General features: G+C 50.6%; 5 protein-coding genes across 5 annotated transcripts; 2 read left to right on the top strand and 3 right to left on the bottom strand.

The window, feature by feature from the left end:
- Positions 1-3,103: 3,103 nt before the first annotated feature.
- N7539_009479 (aspartate kinase) lies at positions 3,104-5,146 on the bottom strand (the record flags this gene model as incomplete). The annotated part of the gene is made up of 4 exons (XM_056939074.1): positions 3,104-3,201; positions 3,412-4,745; positions 4,788-4,868; positions 5,007-5,146. The coding sequence occupies 4 exons, from the start codon at positions 5,144-5,146 to the stop codon at positions 3,104-3,106; spliced, it is 1,653 nt and encodes a 550-aa protein (XP_056785796.1).
- Positions 5,147-7,518: 2,372 nt separating this feature from the next.
- Positions 7,519-9,374, top strand: N7539_009480 (C78 family peptidase; the record flags this gene model as incomplete). Its single annotated transcript, XM_056939075.1, has 6 exons — positions 7,519-8,049; positions 8,166-8,633; positions 8,715-8,746; positions 8,817-8,974; positions 9,052-9,265; positions 9,326-9,374. 6 exons carry the CDS (start codon positions 7,519-7,521, stop codon positions 9,372-9,374), a joined length of 1,452 nt encoding a protein of 483 aa, XP_056785797.1.
- A 658-nt stretch (positions 9,375-10,032) lies between these two features.
- Positions 10,033-10,998, top strand: N7539_009481 (nucleoside triphosphates FAP7; the record flags this gene model as incomplete). Its single annotated transcript, XM_056939076.1, has 3 exons — positions 10,033-10,215; positions 10,529-10,677; positions 10,794-10,998. 3 exons carry the CDS (start codon positions 10,033-10,035, stop codon positions 10,996-10,998), a joined length of 537 nt encoding a protein of 178 aa, XP_056785798.1.
- A 255-nt stretch (positions 10,999-11,253) lies between these two features.
- On the bottom strand, positions 11,254-12,378 carry N7539_009482 (non-canonical purine NTP pyrophosphatase; the record flags this gene model as incomplete). The annotated part of the gene is made up of 6 exons (XM_056939077.1): positions 11,254-11,322; positions 11,392-11,453; positions 11,604-11,640; positions 11,755-11,899; positions 12,047-12,120; positions 12,208-12,378. The coding sequence occupies 6 exons, from the start codon at positions 12,376-12,378 to the stop codon at positions 11,254-11,256; spliced, it is 558 nt and encodes a 185-aa protein (XP_056785799.1).
- A 721-nt stretch (positions 12,379-13,099) lies between these two features.
- On the bottom strand, positions 13,100-18,438 carry N7539_009483 (type V myosin; the record flags this gene model as incomplete). Its single annotated transcript, XM_056939078.1, has 6 exons — positions 13,100-13,538; positions 13,616-13,689; positions 13,814-17,675; positions 17,768-17,957; positions 18,049-18,181; positions 18,304-18,438. The coding sequence occupies 6 exons, from the start codon at positions 18,436-18,438 to the stop codon at positions 13,100-13,102; spliced, it is 4,833 nt and encodes a 1,610-aa protein (XP_056785800.1).
- Positions 18,439-19,109: the final 671 nt, after the last annotated feature.

The following is a 19,109-nucleotide window of genomic DNA, read 5'->3' on the forward strand; positions in this document are numbered from 1 at the left end:
CCCATCCTTATATTCATAGACTAACTCTCTCCATCATCCACTATCCACCTCCTCTCTCAGCCTCGCCCAGCCCAGCCTTTCCATCCTTCCCTCCTTGCCCCTTTTCCTAGACCACGTACACGAGTACTGCATATCCCGAGAATGTAAGCAAAAAGGTAAAAATGGGCGTAAAATGCAGACGGAACAGTAAAAAGGCGGAAACCCCCTTCCCCATCCCTTGCTCGAGGGTCGAGAGTCATGGCTCACTGCTCGCCGCTCGCCCTTTCTAGTTTCTATCCCTCCTCCGGCACACGAGAGCCCCATGGACCTAAGCCTGACTGCGCTAGGCTTAGGTCTTGACTAATTCCCCAGGTCGATGGGGATAGGACAGTGCACATTCAACATTGGGAATAGGGTGTGGCGAGTCGCGACTGGTCAGAGCCCGTGAGACTCTAGTTTAGTTTCACACAGTACACAATTCCATAGGAGACTCTATTGTGGTTCTACAGGGTCTTCTACTGTAAGTGTAAGGGAGAGAGACAAATGACCGCGTTTTTGGATTCGGCATTCGGGACTCGGGATCTGGGACGGGAGGAGTCGAACCTTCATCCTACGGTATATAGCATAAAGCATGATCATTATATCTTAAAGTACATACTAGATATCATACAGTTTCATGTTATACACTATAAAGTGAGCGTGATAAATTAGATGTGGAATGTACCTAGCGTGGACGGAGCCCAGTCTACAAGGTCTTAAAGACGGTCAAGACCTTACACGTCTGTCCATTATAAATGTCGCTGCTCGGGGTGCCGATATCTAGTCCTAGCCTGTTAAGTACCTACTAATCCACACATGAAGAACACATTCAGAAAATCAAACAGCTATGTAACTATATATACCCCATGCAACGAGGACCTGACGATCTCAAGATCCGTGAATAAAACTCACAACAACTAAGCCCAGCGCAGTCACTCCCGCTTTTTTTTTTTTTTTTTTTTTTTTTTTTTTTTGGATCCCGACAATCTGGATAAGGAGGAGGAATGTACAGTACTCGCTGGTAAAATATTACTTTCACGGCCAAGGTACTACTGTAGGTCGAGCAGTACTGGACTACTGCACCACTAACCCGCGGAAGATCAACCGTGCATGTCCGTGTAGACGTCTGCCCCGCCCGCGTCCAGGCTCGGACTGGACTGAAACAAAAAACGGACGGGGATGTACGGCTATTGGAATGGAGGCTGTGGAGCGTATGACTACTATGTACTACCTTACGTAGTACGCACTGGACACTCGGCACTGTTCCTAAGGGCTATCTACGATTCGACAGCACTTAAGCTTAGGCGAGGGTTGTGGCAGGAAGAGAATCTACTGCGTTACTGTACAGTGTTCGCTTTTCACTGTAGTCTGTACTCTGTACAATGTACATGTATTGCTTAGAAGTACCTTGCCACCAAGGACCGTGGCTGGGCAGGACCGGCTCACCGGGGTAAAGGTACACACTGTATCGATCTATCAAGGCAAGGTTTAAAGTGAAGGTACAAATCCAAGTCCCAAGATATAACAGCACTGGTGTTCACACGGGTCAGGACTCCCGGACTGAAGTTACTGGCGAGTCGACTAGCTAGCCTACCCGATCGCAAGCAAGAACACCTTTTCATAGGTTGGAGTTGTTGTTCCCTCCCCGGCTCCAAGATGCTGTGCATGCATGCATGTGAATTGCATATCCCAGATCTTACGCAAAGGACGGGCCGGGGCTCGTATTCGATAAACTGCAGCTGCAGGGACTTTTGGGGTTCTTGCGGAAAAGGTACGAATAATGGAGGATACTGAGTTAGGGATTACTTACTGGTTTAAGACTCACCTTACTCATGCACTACTACCTAGTCATGTACTCACTCCTAACTTAATTGATATACAGAATGTTCATAGACCGTGCATCTCAGAGCTTCTAGGGTCATTATATACAGATGTGATTATGCAACGATTAGCTCGAGTCTGGTAATGACACTGTCCGGATGATCTACCTACGTTGGTGTTATGCTGCAACCTTATCTGCCCGGTCATAACTATGGCGTATCTGCAACTACTGTAGTAGAATTTCCATTTCTCGAAAGTAAGTCCTTTTCTCTGACAGTGTTCAGTGTATAATGTATACACTGTGAAGTGATAGTACAAGCATACTGGATATATTGATTGATTGGTGCCTGGTTCTTGAGAGTCGAGTTGGAAACAACCTCATCAAGATTGACCTCATCGACAGTGTTGCTTACGTATATACCGACCTATGACTCGAAATCGTGTGATAGACTTCCCCGACTCTCGAAGAGTGAGTCGGGTCTAATCCCATCGATGCACATGTTACGCTACTGAGGTGCCTGTTGATGCTCGGTCTTCCATCATATCATAGAAACGATGATAAAAGACATCCGGATCGATGCCGCGCTTCCTTTTTCTCTTTCTCTTTCTCTTTCTATTGCTCATGTTGAATTTCATTCTCATTTCATGTACATCATGCGGTGAAGCTGGAGATACATACTCCTGTTTCATCTGGAGTGAGCGAAGACGCACAAAGACGAATGTAGCAAGATGGATGGAATGCATCTCGCCTTTCCTTCCCCGTTCGTCATCACGCCACACGCCACACGCCACTCAATCTCACCGCGTCTCCATCGTGAGACGGCACACTCGCTCGTCAAACCACAAAGTCTAATTAAACAGTAGGAGTCAAAGAGTGAACACAATTGCACTCTGACAGAGATCAAAAAGCAAACGCCACCGAACCGCCACATGCAATAAAAAAAGGAAAAACAGATAGGGGGGAAAAAGAAGAAAAGGAAGCCGCCTGCCAAATAAAGGATCATGCTCAAGTGGGCATCCCGAGATCTTCGTTGAAAATCACTCAGGATGGATGCAAAAAGCGAAACTCAAAACAAGACCAAAAGCACAATAAAGAACTTTTCTCTATCAGGGAAAAGCAAGTCATCGAAAAGGTACTGCGCAGGATAAGAGGGAGAAGCACAGAGATCAACCGAACCACCAAAAAAAATTCTCAAAACAAGTCGGGGATATCTCAAACGACAAGTCAAATACTTTTCCGTCTTCTTTCTTCTTCCTCCGTCCTCTACTCGAGGAAAGTGAACATACTAGTATGGATGATGTTCAAGGCACGGTCGGCGTCACGCTCTTCGATGACACAGGAGATGTTGATTTCACTGGCACCTGTAAGAAAAAAAAAAGGCCAAAGGCCCACGCGTCAGTCAACTGTCGAGTCTCGACATTCAAGGGAGGCCACCATCTGCATCTTGCAAGGGAGCGGAGAAGGGGCGAGAAAAAGGAAAAGGGCCGGAGGGGGGGGGGGGGGGGGGTTAAGGGAAAGAAAATGAATATTCTCGAAATGTCAAAGCGACTGGCGAGGAAAAAGTGTCTTACCTTGAGAGATCATCTCAATATTCACATGATTCTCCCCCAACGTGGTAAACATACGTCCGGCCACTCCGATCATATTCTTCATCTGCTTGCCGACCAGGCTGAGAATGGCCATATCGGGAATAATATCGACCGTGCCAAATTTGGTCAAGTCATTCAACGCGCCTTTGAGAGAGTCATCAATGACTTGGTAATCGTCACGGCCAGTTCCATTCAGCAGGGGCAACTCCGAGTGAAGCGCCATGGAGACGTGGACTTCACTCGTCGAGATCAGGTCGATCGACAAACGCCACTTGTCCAGAATCGAGAAGATGCCCGCAAAGAACCCATGTGACAGGGACCGCTTGTTGGAGTGGACGTTGATCACGAGGATCTTGTGTTTGATGGTCACCGCCGTCGGCCGCTTGGGCTTTTGCATCAAGCTGGGACTGCGGGTGCGGAACAGACGAGGGTCGTGGCCTGGTGTGTCGCGGTCCAACTCGGCGGTGGAATCCGGGAAGATCACCGTGCCGCGGTTCTTGGGGTTCATCACGTTCTTGATCCGGATGGGGATCTTGGCGCGGATGACTTGCTCCATGGTGAAGGGGTGAATGACCTCGGATCCGTAAAAGGTCAATTCGGCGGCTTCGGCCGGGGTGATGGTCGGCAGCAAGCGGGCTGTCGGAACCTTGCGCGGATCGGCCGTGAAGATTCCATCCACTTCCTTCCACACCTGCAATTCCTTGGCGTGCGTACCCACGGCGACGAGAGCGGCACACAGATCGGTATAGCCACGGCCGACCTGATCCAGCAGGCCACCGGGGACGGTACCAAAGTATCCGGTGATCACGGGGACTCGGTGCTCACACTCCGCAACCAACTTGCCCAGAGCAGCCGCCAGGGAGTTATAAAAGTCCTGGTCCAAGCCATTGGGTCCGATGGGGAAATCGATCACCTCCGCCAGATCCACATATTGGGAGTCGACTCCCCGGTCCTGCAAGAAGGCCGCCATGAGTCGACAGCTCAACTTCTCGCCCGCACTCATCACCTTGTCCACGCATCGTGCGCTGATCTCTCCCAGGGTCTGTGCGGCCTCGAGCACCTTCAACACCTTTGCGCATTCCGTGTTGATGTCGGCAATGACCTGCTCCTGTAGTTCCGGGCACACGATCTCGGTCTGCACCACCTGAATATGCTCTGAGCGAACGGCTTCGACAAACGTGAAATATTGTTGGGAATCGGGAATCTCGGCATCTCGAGCTGCCCGTAGTAACCTAGACCAGCGATTGAAGAGGGACGTTAGACAGAGTTCGGCTGCATCAGAGGTCGGTAGAGTCGTGGGAACGGGAAACGACCCCCTGGTGCGAGTTCAAGTGCCTCCCGAGGCTGGGATGACTCACCGGTTCGTGGTGCCCTCTGTTTTGGTGGAACTGCTTCTGGCGGAGCATACTACAGCAACTCTGTTGTCGACCAGGCTTGGTCTGGTTCACAATGGAAGATCGATCGGTTAGCTGCATGACTCGAGATGTCCCGTTCGCCATACCCTTCACGCAACTTTCTCACATAGATATGGGCCATTGCGTATTGGAAGGGGTGTGAGGATTGATCGGTCAACATACTGAATCACCTGCTCGATGATGTTTCTGGCAAACTTGCCGACACTGGTACCTCCAAATTTTTGTACAACCCAGTTGCTGTGTACGGCACCATTGGCACCATTGGCACCATTGGCCACGCCGTTGGATTGTGAAAAATTCATTGCCAGAAACGGTCGCTCAACGGGGGAACTCTTGCGCAAGAAGAAAATCAACGGTCTCAAGAATGAAAGCCAAATGAGTCAAACAATCAAAGAAAGAAAAGAGACTTGGGGGAGGGGAAAGCGAAAGCGGAGTAGTGGGCCGGCTGCGGCGCTGGGCTTCTTTTTTACTGCGGGCCCTCTTTGGCTGCGGTGACTCAACTTTTTTATGATCTCTCGGTCTCGAGTTCGGTCATTTCCAGGACTCTCCGCCCCATACTGCCGGCAGAACCGCCTCGCGAAGTCGGAGGGTACCCCGCCATCGCGTCACCGCCACGAGGAATTGTCCAATGGCCATCAACGCGGACAATCACGCAATCGGCCCGTTCGATAAGCAGCAACCCGGAATGCAAAGTGAGCAAAATCAAGCGTGGTAAGCACCGGGAGAAAGACACGGGCAGAGATGACGCATCGGCTCCATCGTGCGGGATGGGGTTGACGGCGGATGGACCACCATCTTGAACCCATGGACGATCCTTCTCTCACCGACTTCTTCCTGCATATCTACGTAGTACAACCATCTGTACGCGCCTCGATGCGGCCAAACAAAAGACTTGGGGATGCACAAATGTCAAGCAGTACAAGGCTGTCGACCGACATGGATCACAGTCGTGCAGTGTACAGCTGGTGGCTGCTGCATATGTAGCAGGCTATGTGTAACATGGCTCATGTCATATTGGCCTACATCCGGGAGCTCGCCTTGCGATTCTAACACGGTGCCAAAGACCTGTCAAAGCCATGGACGGAAGTTGAGAAGAAACGAAGTACTAGATGGTAGATACCTAACTAGATAGTGTACAGCTCACATGATGGTCACCCAGAGAAGACGAACTTGAACACCCTGAGACCAATACTGTTTCCATCCCGCCGCAATCAAATAAACATCTCCAGATGCATCTTCTGTCAATCACTCCTTTTGATACGAGCACACCGACTCTGGAGAATCACTGACTTGACATTACCAACTCGCCCCAGCACAAGGGTAGGATCGACGGGCAAATGAAGCTGGCTGGTGGCTGGCTGAGATCAACGCTGTCTATCACATTATGTATGAGCCGTCACAAGGATCTACCAAATCGTAGCAACTAAGAGCCCGTGAACCGAATATCTTCGGCATGAGTGTCCTTGACTATGTCTCCTGCAGCTGGTTAGGATAATCCCTCACTATGCGAAGAATTGCCTGGTCCATGGCACTATTGAGTACGAGGGATGAGGTGGGTTCAAGTTATGGGGCCTCCACAATCTGCGACAGTCAATCAGCACAATGATCCATCAAGACCACCTTCGCATCAAACTGGTGGCCAGTTCAGCTAGTCCAGTCACACTCCACGGCGCTAGATACGAGTCCTGCTGGAGACTTGGAAACACGCCGGACTTCGCGATCTGAGAGATTCCCTTGCCTCAATGTTCCATTGTGTTTGATTGCACTGGTGGACTCTCTCGAAGCATCTGCGTCTGGACGATTCTGTGTACCAGCCATATATCCAGAAAAAGACTTTGCTGTACCTTGATTGAGATCAAATCAAGCGCTTGTTCGAGTCGTACAGAGTCCATGCCTCTTCGAACTCTAATTTTGGACTATCATAAAACCCATGCGTTCGAGGCTCGAAGGTCCTTTGTCTGAATGTCGAGCAAAGACGAGTCCTCATCTCACAGAGCTGGGATAAGTAGAGTACGTCCTGTCTCACATTCCCATACACTGGCATCCCAGGTTACGGAGAAAGACTGAGTCATACCTGAATGGTCGAGTCAGGACTCAGTAAGAATCATATATCGTGGTACTACTACTAGTACTTGTCACTCTCAGCAGCTGAGAAACGCTGTCCTGATGTGTAGATTGTGTACTTGGCTAGCCTGTACCCGTGACTGACAGGCCGCCGGTCAGTCTGGTTCAATATCGGCCTCGGTGGTGACTCTGAGGCTCTGAGCGACAGTACAACGAGTCCCGGAGAGGTACTTCACTTACGGTTCTCATGTGGGTCTTGGCCTCCTGCCACACTACTACTTTTCAGGCACCGATCAGTGGGAGAGACCCGAAAATACACTCCCGATCACCACGGCCACATCTCCAAGTATACTGGCGTGTGATCGCCAGTGCAAATATTGCGAGAAGAATACCAGGGCAGCGACTTGGTCGACGACGTTTGTAGTCAACCGGGTAACATTGTTTCAACGCTTGCGTAACATCCCGATTCTCCGATTCTCAGACTTCACCAACCAAGCGGGCCGCTTCAACCTAATAGCACACGCCTACGTGCCCGTTGGGTTCGTCTTGCACAGCGCTTCAAGAAACGACTTATATTGGAACGGTACGACGACTTCCAGACGCCGAGACCATGAATCAACCCCAAACATTATCATGTCCCTTCTGTTCATTCTCCGACACGGACGCCAGCTTTCTGCAAATGCACATTGACCATTGCCACCCAGAGAATGGCGACTGGCAAACACCATTGCATTCTTCAGAACTGAATGCATGGGAAGATATGGGATCACGCTCGCGCTCTCCTCTACCGCGAGCACTATCTGAAGACCCAGCAGAGAAATATGTTGACTGTCCGCATGGTTGCGGCGAGACAGTCACCACTGCTGAGTTGTCCACCCATTTGGATCTTCACCTTGCAGAAGGGATTGCTTTTGAAGATGCTGATGCGGATTCCATCCCTGTGGTCGCGGATGACTCTGCGAATTCTGATATGTATGATATGCCACTTAAACATGAAGACCAACTGGATCTCCAGGGAGCTTTAGAAGGGGGCAAGCGTGGCTCGGGGCGGAATATGGCCCGAAGCCATAATGTCGCCAAACCTACCAGAGCCAAAAGTCCGCCACGCATCCGAGGAGAAGACGGTGCAATAAGACTTGGAGTGAGTCATTTTTCTTCTCTTCTCTTCTCTTCTCTTCTCTTCTCTTCTCTTCTCTTCTCACATTCTTTCGTCGCTGCATGCTCTCACGCACAATAGGAATTAACACTCTCCTACAGCGCGCGGAACTGGGCCCTCATGCCCATGAAAAGAAAATGCCCTCATGGCTCAAACACATGCTTGAAAAGGGCGGTCGAACTTCGAAGCAGACTCACATCACCTCCGATGGCAAACTCGCACGGCAGACCACCGTGGAGAATGAGACCGACAAACTCATTCCAATCATTGCGAAGCTCTGCGAGCAAGATGCAACCTGTCAGCGTGCGTTTCTGTGCAATACCAAGGTGCGGCATATCTGCAAACTCTCCCGCGAGGGTGGGTTCTGCGGCTATCGAAACATCCAGATGCTGGTGTCGTATATCACAAAAACACAAGCTTATGGCCATTCACATTTTCCTCATGGCATCCCCTCAATACTTGACCTGCAGGACATGATTGAACAAGCATGGGATATGGGCTTCAACAGTACCGGGAGAACGGAGACGGGTGGCATCAAGGGAACAAGAAAGTTCATTGGGACTCCAGAAGTGAGTGGAAACGAAGATGAAAGAGCAAGGCGTCCGTTGACAGAAAGCGACATTGGCTGACATGCCGGTGCAACTATCTAGGCGCAAGCTCTATTCCAGAGCCTCGGAATTCCGTAGGTGTTCTCCTTCAAGCTTTTTCAGCAAAGACAAAGATACTGATCTTGAATGTGTGTGATCATACAGATGTGATGCCAGCAGTATCGCTTCGAGCGAGACAATACCCGCCCACGATCAACTGTACATGGAAATTGCCAATTATTTCCGTGCTGCCTGCCCTGTTGACGACGAGTCAATCAAGGTCTTCCAGACCGATCTGCCACCCATATATTTTCAGCACGACGGTAAGATCAGTCTGTCGGAACGAGCGAAATCTCTCCTCTCCGGACTTGGGTGAATGCTAATTTCCCCCCATTGTCAGGCCACTCAATGACCATTGTTGGATTCGAGATTCGAGACGACGGGACTGCGAACTTACTCGTATTTGACCCCATGTTCAAGACTTCTCCGGCCGTCCAACGCCTAATAGGTGCCTCGTCAAATTCATTGAAATCTGTCAATGCATCTCGTTTACTCAAAGCGTATCGCCGAGGAAACAAGTACTTGCATAAATACAAGCTGTTTGAGATTTTAAAGTAAGTTCATACCTAGGAGAGAATGCTCGGTGTGAATTGTCGCTCATCCTTGTTTGTTAGATTGATCCCAGTGCCGGAAGATACGACGGACAAGGCGAGATCGAAATGAAGAATCACCTTAGTCACGTAAACGTACAGTATGTTTGATGACACCGACATGTTTGATTGATGCACCTAACGAACTCGATGTACATTACAGAGGCTCGAAGCTTGAGGAGCTGCAGAGCTCAGGCATTGAACTGCCGTGTGATACAAGTTGTACCAGAGGACTTCTTTTCACTCGCTTGATCACCACCCTTGAGTAAACTAGAAACCATATCAACTGGTGCTTGTCTCTTTCGGATGATACGACTATAAGCCAGCGCGCTTTGTAAGTCCGACATTGCGCGGCTGCAACTACCAGATCCACCATGAATAATACTACGTATCATACTCCAGACTGTCTATCGCTGCAAATATACCAACTAGCACTAGATCAGTCAATTGCCCCCCCACAATGAAGTTATGAAGCGCATCGATCAGAATATACCCCACCCACCGATAAGAGATAAAGCGGCCCGGCCGAAACATAATCCGAAATAATTTCCCATCCGCGGGGAAAAGCATCGCAATCTAGAAATTCATCACACTCGATCTATATACGAGGATTCGCTCTCTCTCCCCCTTCCTTTATCTTATATCTTCCTTCCCCGACCTGTCCACTTTGAACTCGCTATTTACACGTCCACATTTGTCCCGCAAACCAAACCACGCGCCAATTCAAAACAATGCGCACCTCGCCCAACATCATCATCACCGGCACCCCCGGCGTCGGTAAAACCGTCCACTGCGAACAACTTGCCCAGGACACCGGGCTAAAACACTTGAGCGTGAACCAGATCGCCAAGGAGCGCGACTGTTTTGATGAATATGATGAGGAGCGCAAGAGTTGGGTCGTTGATGAGGATAAGGTATGGATGGTTGTTTTGCTTCGCTTTGAGCTCCGGTTGCGATGCGCTGGCTTCCGCGGTCGTTATCGATGTCGCTGCTACCGTTGCTGTCATCGCCATGGTCATCTTTCAGGCTATGCGATGCGCGCAATCACGAAGGGGTATAGAGAGACGTGGTCGTGGTCGTGGTCGTGGTCGTGGTCGTGGTCGTGCGCGCGCAAAGCCGGGCAAGCTTCGTACTGGCCACTGCGGCTTTTTGTCAATGTCGAACTCGTTCCTTTGCCACATTTCTTTTTTCTTGCGCTAACATCTTCTCTTCTTTTCTCTTGTTTAGCTGCTCGACGCGATCGAAGACGAAGTGCTCCAAGGTGGCTACCTGATTGATTGGCATGCCTGCGATCTGTTCCCCAAGTCATGGATTGATCTGGTTGTTGTTGTGCGGTGTCCCGAGACGTCCTTGCTATATGATCGATTAAGCTCAAGGTATGTCTGAAGATCTCCTGGTCTTGTTATTGACTGCGCTGTGGTCTGTCTTTGGATGGTTATCCGTATATCGCTCCACTCATTCTAACACGTATACTTTTTCCCATCTTTCGCAGAGGATATCACGAGGAAAAACTCCAAGAGAACCTCGACGCAGAAATCTTCGGCGTTCTGCTAGAAGAAGCACGCGAAGCATACGATGAGGAAATTGTCGTCGAATTGAACAGTGAAAAGGACGGCGATGTCGATAGTAATTGTGCGCGGATCGCCGAATGGATCGAGAATTGGAAAAAGGAGCATGCGGAGGGTGATGAAGAGTGATATCTACTGCATCGTGGTAAAAAAAAAGCGCGTGTCAAAATCTACTCAGGTGGGTGTGTTTTCTCACCATGTTCATGTCATTCCTTGCGCATTGGATATCAAGCTGGAGTGGATTTGCGACATTGAATCCTTGTTTATTGTTGGCCTACCCAAGAGATCTATGTATATACCCAAATTTTTCTTCTCGATGTCGCTGTTCCTCTTCCGAGTCCACGCGAACTAGGCCAGTCCAGCGCTGACTGCTGCCTGCTCAGCTCAGTGCTGACCCTCTGCCAACCATTGCTGGAGCTTGACGAGTGCCTTGTACCGGTGGGAGATTTTGTTCTGGAAAGATGGGTGAGCAATATCCGGTGTCTATCTGAGGACTTTGTCTAGTCTGCCGTGGGAGCTCACCTTTGCTTCTTTGTCCATCTCGGCATATGTCTGGCCCTCGTACTCGAAGATGGGATCCCAGCCTGCGCAGTGAAGGGTTAGTCACGCGCTTGGCACTTGCCGAGTCCATGACCGTCATCGTCATCGTCATCATCACTGTTGATGGACTTTTTGAGAGCACTTCAACATGTACCAGGATTCAAGAAGGGGGAAAAAGCCAGTCAGCCACATACCGAAATTGGTCGGACCTCGAGGTCGAACAATAGTTCCCTACAAGTAACCATTAGCCAACAAACGTATTCTCAAACAGTCCCCGACCCGACCCAACAACCCCTCATATATTTTTAAGCAGCAAATTCCCAAAAAGAAACATTCAATACATACCGCCGTTCTACCCTGGAAAATCAACGGCTCCTCACCCGGACCCCGACAAAATGCGAAAGTGCAAACCGCCTGAGCACTGCGGTCCTCAAACCCATCGAGCATCTTATTCAGACCTTCGTGGCCGAGGGACTCCATGAATGTTTTGCTAGGTAAGCGGTTGGATACGCGTTAGTTGGAGCTTGGAATCCATGCATGGACACTGATCTCTGCCCACTTCCACGGGCGTATAGCACTGTACAGAAGAGGAAGATAGTAGCCCTGAACAGGCGCTGAAGAAATTCTCTTCACTTACATATAAGGCCCGGGTAATCCCTTCAACGCATCGAATTCAAGCGCCGTGTCCTCCGTCAAAGCGGGGCCGTTGATCTGGCGATGCGTTAGTCTCTCTCTCTTCTTCATCCTGTAGATTTATACAATCTCAAACAATGTCATTTGTCGCTCAAGACTACTTACTGCTTCGGCGGCCCGTCTCGCCTTCTCCTTTGCAATCTCTTCGATGCTGCCTTGGATCTCGGGGACATCGACGGCTTGATTGTCCACTTCGATGACGTTGCCGAGGATGGCTCGCACTTCGGCGAGTTTGTTTTTGTTTCCGGTGATGAAGTTGAGCTTTGTGAGGGGCATGGTGGACGGTTCGTGAAGGGGGTGGGGGGAGGGTCTTGTCTGGTCCTGTGTCGAGGCGAGAAGAAGGGATTCAAAGAGTTGAAGAGCTGCAAGGGAAGTAAAAGAAGTAGTTATGTTGGATTGATAAGGTTGGGATCCAATTGAGGTTGGTAATTCGTTCCTTTCCCGCATACTCCACCTCCACCGCCCGGTGTCTGGGGAGGCTTTAGATCATGTCAAGCAGGAACGGGGGTTTTGTATGTCTTGAGGGACGTGCTGCTAGATTTTCAGCATTCTAAAGACTATGGGAGGTCTATATGCTGCACTACATTGTCGTGTGCGAGATCCATTCGATCAAGTGTGAGCCCAGAAATAAAAGGAAGAAGAGGCATCATCAGATCATATTTCACATCGCAACGCTTGATCACATCATACAATGATGATGGACAAAGAAAGTGTTCATCAAGGTATCTCCAACGAACAGGTTCCATACTGGTCGCAAAGCTCAAAAACGAGCTGAACTGGCAGAAGAAGATGACTCCATTCAAAGACATCATGCAGAGGTGATGGAGGATGAATCAAGGGGTGAGAAAACAAAAACACAAAAACAAGAGATGCGAAATCTCGCAACTGGTCGTTAATCCGTAGCTGACAGGAATCATCTTTCAAAGATCAAGATCGAACGAAAGAAAAAAGAAAGAAGAAGACATGTCTAATTTACAATGAACAACCTGCGTCCCTGTTACTCTTCCATGACCCCATTTTCGATTGCGAGTTTGTCTTGTTGTGCGATGGCCTGCGCGGAGACAATCTCGGCGAGACGCTTCAGACGTGGTGTTTGGAGCCCTGAAACAAAGACAAGTGTGGTTAGCGATTTGTGGGTAAAGAAGGGAGAACGTCGAGAGAGGATACTAGAGAATCCGGTGTTGTTGAAAGGGGGTGGAAGAAGGTCGAGACGACACTTACATGATGGAGTATAAGTCTCCAAGGCAGTAATCACACGGGGCTCGGCGATCTCATAGGGTCCACTATCCTCCAAGTCTACGGGAGTCAAAAGGAGAACGTCACTCTTCTCCGTGACACGAGAGGCAACGGCCTTCATAATCTCGCCGTTGATGGGCTGTTCATAGTCGGCCACGAGATATTGGTTCAGGAGCTTCTGAATTTGATTGGGAGAAAGCCTGCACAGCGCGGGGTGGGTCAGTCAAGAAGCTTGCGGCCGCTTTATACTGTCAAAATCAAGGAGTGAATCACTTACATCCAGCAGATGTCTTGAATGATTTCAATGTCATTCAAAGTGGCCTTCTTCAACTGAAGCAGCTTGGTGGCTTGCTATAATACAAAGTTAGTCATGATAACGAAGATGAACCAGGCCGCACACAAAAGGGCAAACATTTGCGGAACAAGAGTTGTCTGTCCTGTTGACAAAAGGGGGAAAAAATAGGGTTCAACATACCATCAAGTGCTCCAATTGCAAGGTTCCCTCGGGCATATCGTGGCTCTTACACCACTCCTCAATCCGAGTAATGTTGTAATTGATCTGCAGACCACGCTTCCACGACAAAAAGTTTCGTCGCATGAGCAGATCGTTAAATGCAGTGACCCCAACCAACTTCAACAACTCAGTGACGGTCTGCAAGATAATGGCGTCTTCAACATAGAAGGCCTTCATTGCCCGGTACGCCGCATTCAATAAGCTCAGCAGGTTGTCCATACTGTAAGCCGGGCTGTTGTTGGACGGTAACAGCTTTCCAAGGAAACGGTTGGTCTCGCTCGTGACGAAACCAGGAAGAGACTGCGACTCGATAATCGCAGGAACAATCATCTTGTACAGCTTCTTCTTCAACACCTTCATCCACGTGTGGTAGATGTTGAACTCAAGACTTTCCAAATCGTGCTTGACAATCTCCAGTAGTCGATCATACTCGTAATTGTCCGTCTTTTGAGCCTCGTACCAATCTTCGGCCAGGAAGACAAAGGAAAGCATTTCGTGCACGTTGGAAAGCCAGAAAGCACCCGGGTTGATCGCATCCTCACCCTCGTGCTCCATAACCTCTTGCTGGATGGATTGCATGACATTGGCCAAGAATCGCTCGGACTCTTTCACAAAGCCGTTGTTCCACATCTCAGAAGTCACAAGGTTGATAAGATACGCGGGGAAAAGTACCTCTTTCTCCGTCGGCGGTGGATTGGAGCTGGGCAAGGGAATCTTCAAGTTACGAATCAATCCCATGGTCACCTCGTCGTTGAGATCGTCCTCTTCGGACAACAACTGTTCCAGTTCCGCTTCCACCGAGTCCAGACCCGGGGAAAAGGCCGTCACCGCGCGAGCCCCGTTGTATCCGGTGATGGCCATTGAAACCGGTCGAGGATTGTACGCCCCGCTGAAGCGGTCCACGGTGCCAACCTTCTCTGCGCCCGCGCTGCGTCGCTGAGGCTTGGGCTTCTTGGACGACACGAGGTTGATCAACCCACTGGGGGCCGCTTGGGCCGCATTGCCATTGAGAGCATCTGCGTGAGCGCCGTTCAGGGGCACTGACCGCTTGGCCACCTCTAGCTCTTCTTCCAGTTCCACGACTCGTTGCTTCAATCCATTCCTCTCTTGCTCGGCTTCGGTATTGGCGAGTTTGAGTTTCTCCAATTCTTCGGTGGCAAGACGCAGGTTCTCGCGGCCGACCCGCTCTTCCTCCTGCATGCGCTTGATGCTCGCTTGGTACTCTGCCGACACCTGGCTCACCTTACTCAACTCCTCCTCTACGGCTTCTAAGCGAGCGGCTGTGATACCAGCCTGGTTGGCTTCAGCCTGAAGTTCCTTGGCACGTGCCTCGAGCGCGTTATGTCGAGCACGCCATGACTTCAATTGAGTCTCATAGTTTTCCAGTTGCGAGGCAAGAGACTTGTTCTCCAATTTCATGGACTGAACCATCTGAGTAAGCTCAACGACCTTGTTCTCAAGCTTGTAAGAAATCTGCTTGAGATCGCGAGCCTCTTCACGCAGACCCTTGTACGCCTTACGCGCTTGAATACCTCTCCACAGGTTTTGCACAATAGTAACCTGGTGGCGGTATTGGCGCCACGCCCGGATTTGGCGCCAAGAGCGGAATGCGCGCTGAATTACCTTGGCCGCGTTGCCATTAATCGTCTCCATGATGTTGCGTCGGCAAAGGAAACCTTTCATCACCGACTGAGAAAGGATGATGTTCTTTCGGATGAAGTTGTAGTGCTTCCTCTCCTTCGATCCACGCCAGACTCGCTGGATGGTCGTGGCGGCCTTGTTTCGTCGAATCTCATGAGCAGTTTGGCGAGCAAGGAATCCACGAATGAAAGCTTGGGTGGTGAGAATGGATTCGCGAGCTTCCAAGTATCGGCGACGGTAGTACTTGCAACGCAAGTTCTTCTGAATCATGATTGCACACTCGTTCAATCGCGAGGTGCGCAGGTTCTCCAAGAAGGCCAGCATACCGGCCCGGAAGAAGATCTTGGTCAGACCCAGCTGGTACTTGTCCTGCTTCTGATGATTTGCGTCGCCGAGAGCCTTGCGCAAGATGGCGTGACACATGTCTCGGATTTCAGACGTCCATTGCGAGGAGTGACACAACATGTAGTAGCGGATTGCAAACTCCTCATAAGTCCATCGAGTCGGGTAACCAGCCGTACTGATGCGGACCGTCTCCAAGACACCACAAGCCCGCAGCTGGCTGAGCACCATGGGACCCTCGAATTTCCAAGCCTCCTTGGCCTCGTTAGGCTTGATACAACGGATGTAGTGCACGTCCGTTGAGTTGATCGTATTCATCAATTCGATCAAGGAGGACTTGAAGATACCACCCAAGGTGGGTTTCCGGTTCACAGCAACACCGATTCGACGGCCTGGTGCTGCTGAAGCCACAGCCTTGGAGGCCACTGCCGCCGTGTCCTTCTCGCGCACCGCTGCCGCCGTGTCCAGAATCTCCTTGATGAAGCTGTTGGACGAGTTGCGCAGAACCTCGAGGTGTTCGTCGGGAACAGTATCACGATTCTTCTCAATGAAGCCATCCGACTCATAAGTGACATCCACGGCGTAGTGACAGACAGTGAAAGCAGACTTTCCGAAGCGGGGCTTTTTGTAGAACTTTTGCTTGTCCGCTGCGAAGTGATGGTGCAGCTTGGTGACAAATTGTTCGTCCGATCCCATCGGCAGTCGAGATTCTTCGTCCAACAGAGCCAAAATTCCCAGCTTGGCCTCGATCAAATCAATGCACGGTTGGTTGTCGGAGAAATCAATAAACTTCCAGTCAATCTCTTCCCGCACGTACTCCTCCTGTTCCAGCTTGAAGACGTGCTGATTGAACTCCTGTTGTAATTTCTCATTGGCGTAATTGATACAGAACTGCTCAAAGGAGTTCTTGGCGAAATGCTCGAAACCGTAGATATCGAGAACACCGATGAAGGTCTTGACACGTTCCACAACCTCCTCCTTGGCCAGTCCTTGGTTGATGGTGTCTACGAGCCAGTCAAAGAGGCTGGAGTAGATGTACTTGGCGACTGAGTCACGGACCACAACGGCCTGCTGCTGGGTTAGGTTGGAGGTGATCTTTTCTCCTCGGGTGATCAGCTGCTTCTTGACAATCCACTTGGCAAACTCATTGGCATCGATGCCCAGCATTTCACAGGCGCGCACGAGGGCCGGCTCAGAAGAGGACAGTGTAGAGTCTGTGCGAGTTGCTGTGATCTTCACATTACCCAGGTGCAACAGAGCCGCCAGGATCCGGAAGATCTCCTTCTGCTGAGCTTGTGTGACACCAATGGTCGTCAAGGACTTGCGCGTCGCATCAAACTCGGCCTTGTCATCGACGCCATCGATGATGGGTGTGCCACCCTGGTTGAGATACTCAAACTCCTCCACAGGTAACAGGCCCAGATCCTGTCTTTCCTCATCAGTGGCACCCGCCACGAGCTGGTAGAAAACGTGGTAGTTGCGCTCCTTGAGAGGCTGGAACACCAGTCGAGATCGCTCCAGAAGGTATGTCCGGATCTTCGCGCCAATGATATTTGCCTGGTCGTCGAACATGATCTCGATGTATTTACCGAATCGAGACGAGTTGTCGTTGCGAGTGGTCTTGGCGTTGCCGAACGCTTCCATGACAGGGTTGGTTGCCAGAATCTGTTCCTCGGTCTCCGTGGTAGCATCTGCACGGCTTGTGGTGTACTTGCCTGGCTGATCGGCAGACTCTCGAGTTGCAAAGTAACGCATGATGTATTTGGCGCTGACGGTCTTTCCGGCTCCTGACTCACCGGAAACCACGATTGTTTGGTTTTTGCCATCCCGAAGCATATCACTAGAGTTGGTCCGGACGACAGTCAGCATAAATGCGCGCCTTATGTGTTTTTGATACAGATGCGATCTGTTTGCCAAGGGGCGATTCCTTACGCGAAAGCCTCCTCTGCAATGGCGAACAGGTGAGGGGCCTGAGAAGCGCGCTGTTTCCCCGCATACACCTGAACCATCTGAGGCACGTAGAGGGAGTCCACCCGCGCAAAAGGGTTGGTCGCGATCAACACGATACCACTATATGTGTAGATCTCCTTTTGCGCATAGCGTAGCTTGATGGCCTGCAAGACTGTGCAAGGGGAAGGTCTGTCAGTTGACACCGAGATTCTTGTGACAGCTCTCTGTTGCTCCGGAATACATCACAGAGGTGAGTGACCGACCTGCAGGTTCGTTCAAATGGGACAAATTGGTCAAGTCTTCGCTCGCTTCCAACATGGCCGGGTTCATCAAGGGCGGCAGGTTAGGATTGTTGTCCACCTGGAGTTCGGCCTGAGTGGTCTCGACGGTCTTGGTCTATTGCGTTGCATATGGGTGATGAGTGGTCGGTCCTCTTTAGAAGATGAAGTGATTGGGTTGCCTTTGGGTGTTTGTCTCCTCCTGGCCTCACTTTCACCTGGGGGCGCGGGGTGACGTACCTCTCCATTCTCCAGTTCAAACAGCAGTCGAACCTTGTCGCCGTCGACTAGCTTCTCCTTCACCTCGGAGGCCACCCATCCCTCAGTAGGGTCGGGCTGCCAGGCCCGAGTCCCTACCTCATAAATGTGCGCCATGGTGTGGGTCTCGTCGGGATGAGCAACAGCAACAGCAGTGGCTTCTCTGACGGCGCAAGCGATTCACGAGCTGGCCCAAGACGAGTCCGGTGCTGTGGGCGTGTCGATATCGAGAGTTCCAGTATCTCCAATGGGTGGAGGAGGAAAGGGACGAGGCGGGGAGGGTGCGTGAACAGGAGGCAGGGCTAAGATGCAGGCAATTCAAAAAAAAAAGAGGGCAGATCTACTCCGTAATCAGTGGTCGAAAGACAGTTTAGTCTAACGGCAACAGCTCATGCACTCATGATCTAAAAGAACGGGATAGAAATGGAACAGCAAAAGGACGATACAAAAATGAAGTCAGAAGAAAGAAAGGTCCGTGTCGAGGGCGTTGGACGGAGTCGTGAGAGTGAGAGAGAGAGCAAGAAGGGTTCCATGAAAATGGCCGAAGGATACTCCGAGACTCCGTAACAGTTGGCCCATTGAGCGGAAGCGAGCCAGCCCCTGAAGGGGAGCTTCTTTTCGGGGACGGGCACGGGACTGGGGGGGGAAAGGCGGACAGCGAGAGAGAGGGACCGCGCCATACCCCACAGTCCAGTCACCGCCTTATCCCTTGGGTTCCTGACATGGTGGTTTCTCATTGCGTGTTGGACCGTATAAAAAGGTCAAACATCTCATGGAGGTAGAGAGCA

This window comes from Penicillium diatomitis (genome assembly GCF_028827545.1).
Source record: "Penicillium diatomitis strain IBT 30728 chromosome Unknown utg000017l_segment0_segment0, whole genome shotgun sequence".
Taxonomy (NCBI): domain Eukaryota; kingdom Fungi; phylum Ascomycota; class Eurotiomycetes; order Eurotiales; family Aspergillaceae; genus Penicillium; species Penicillium diatomitis.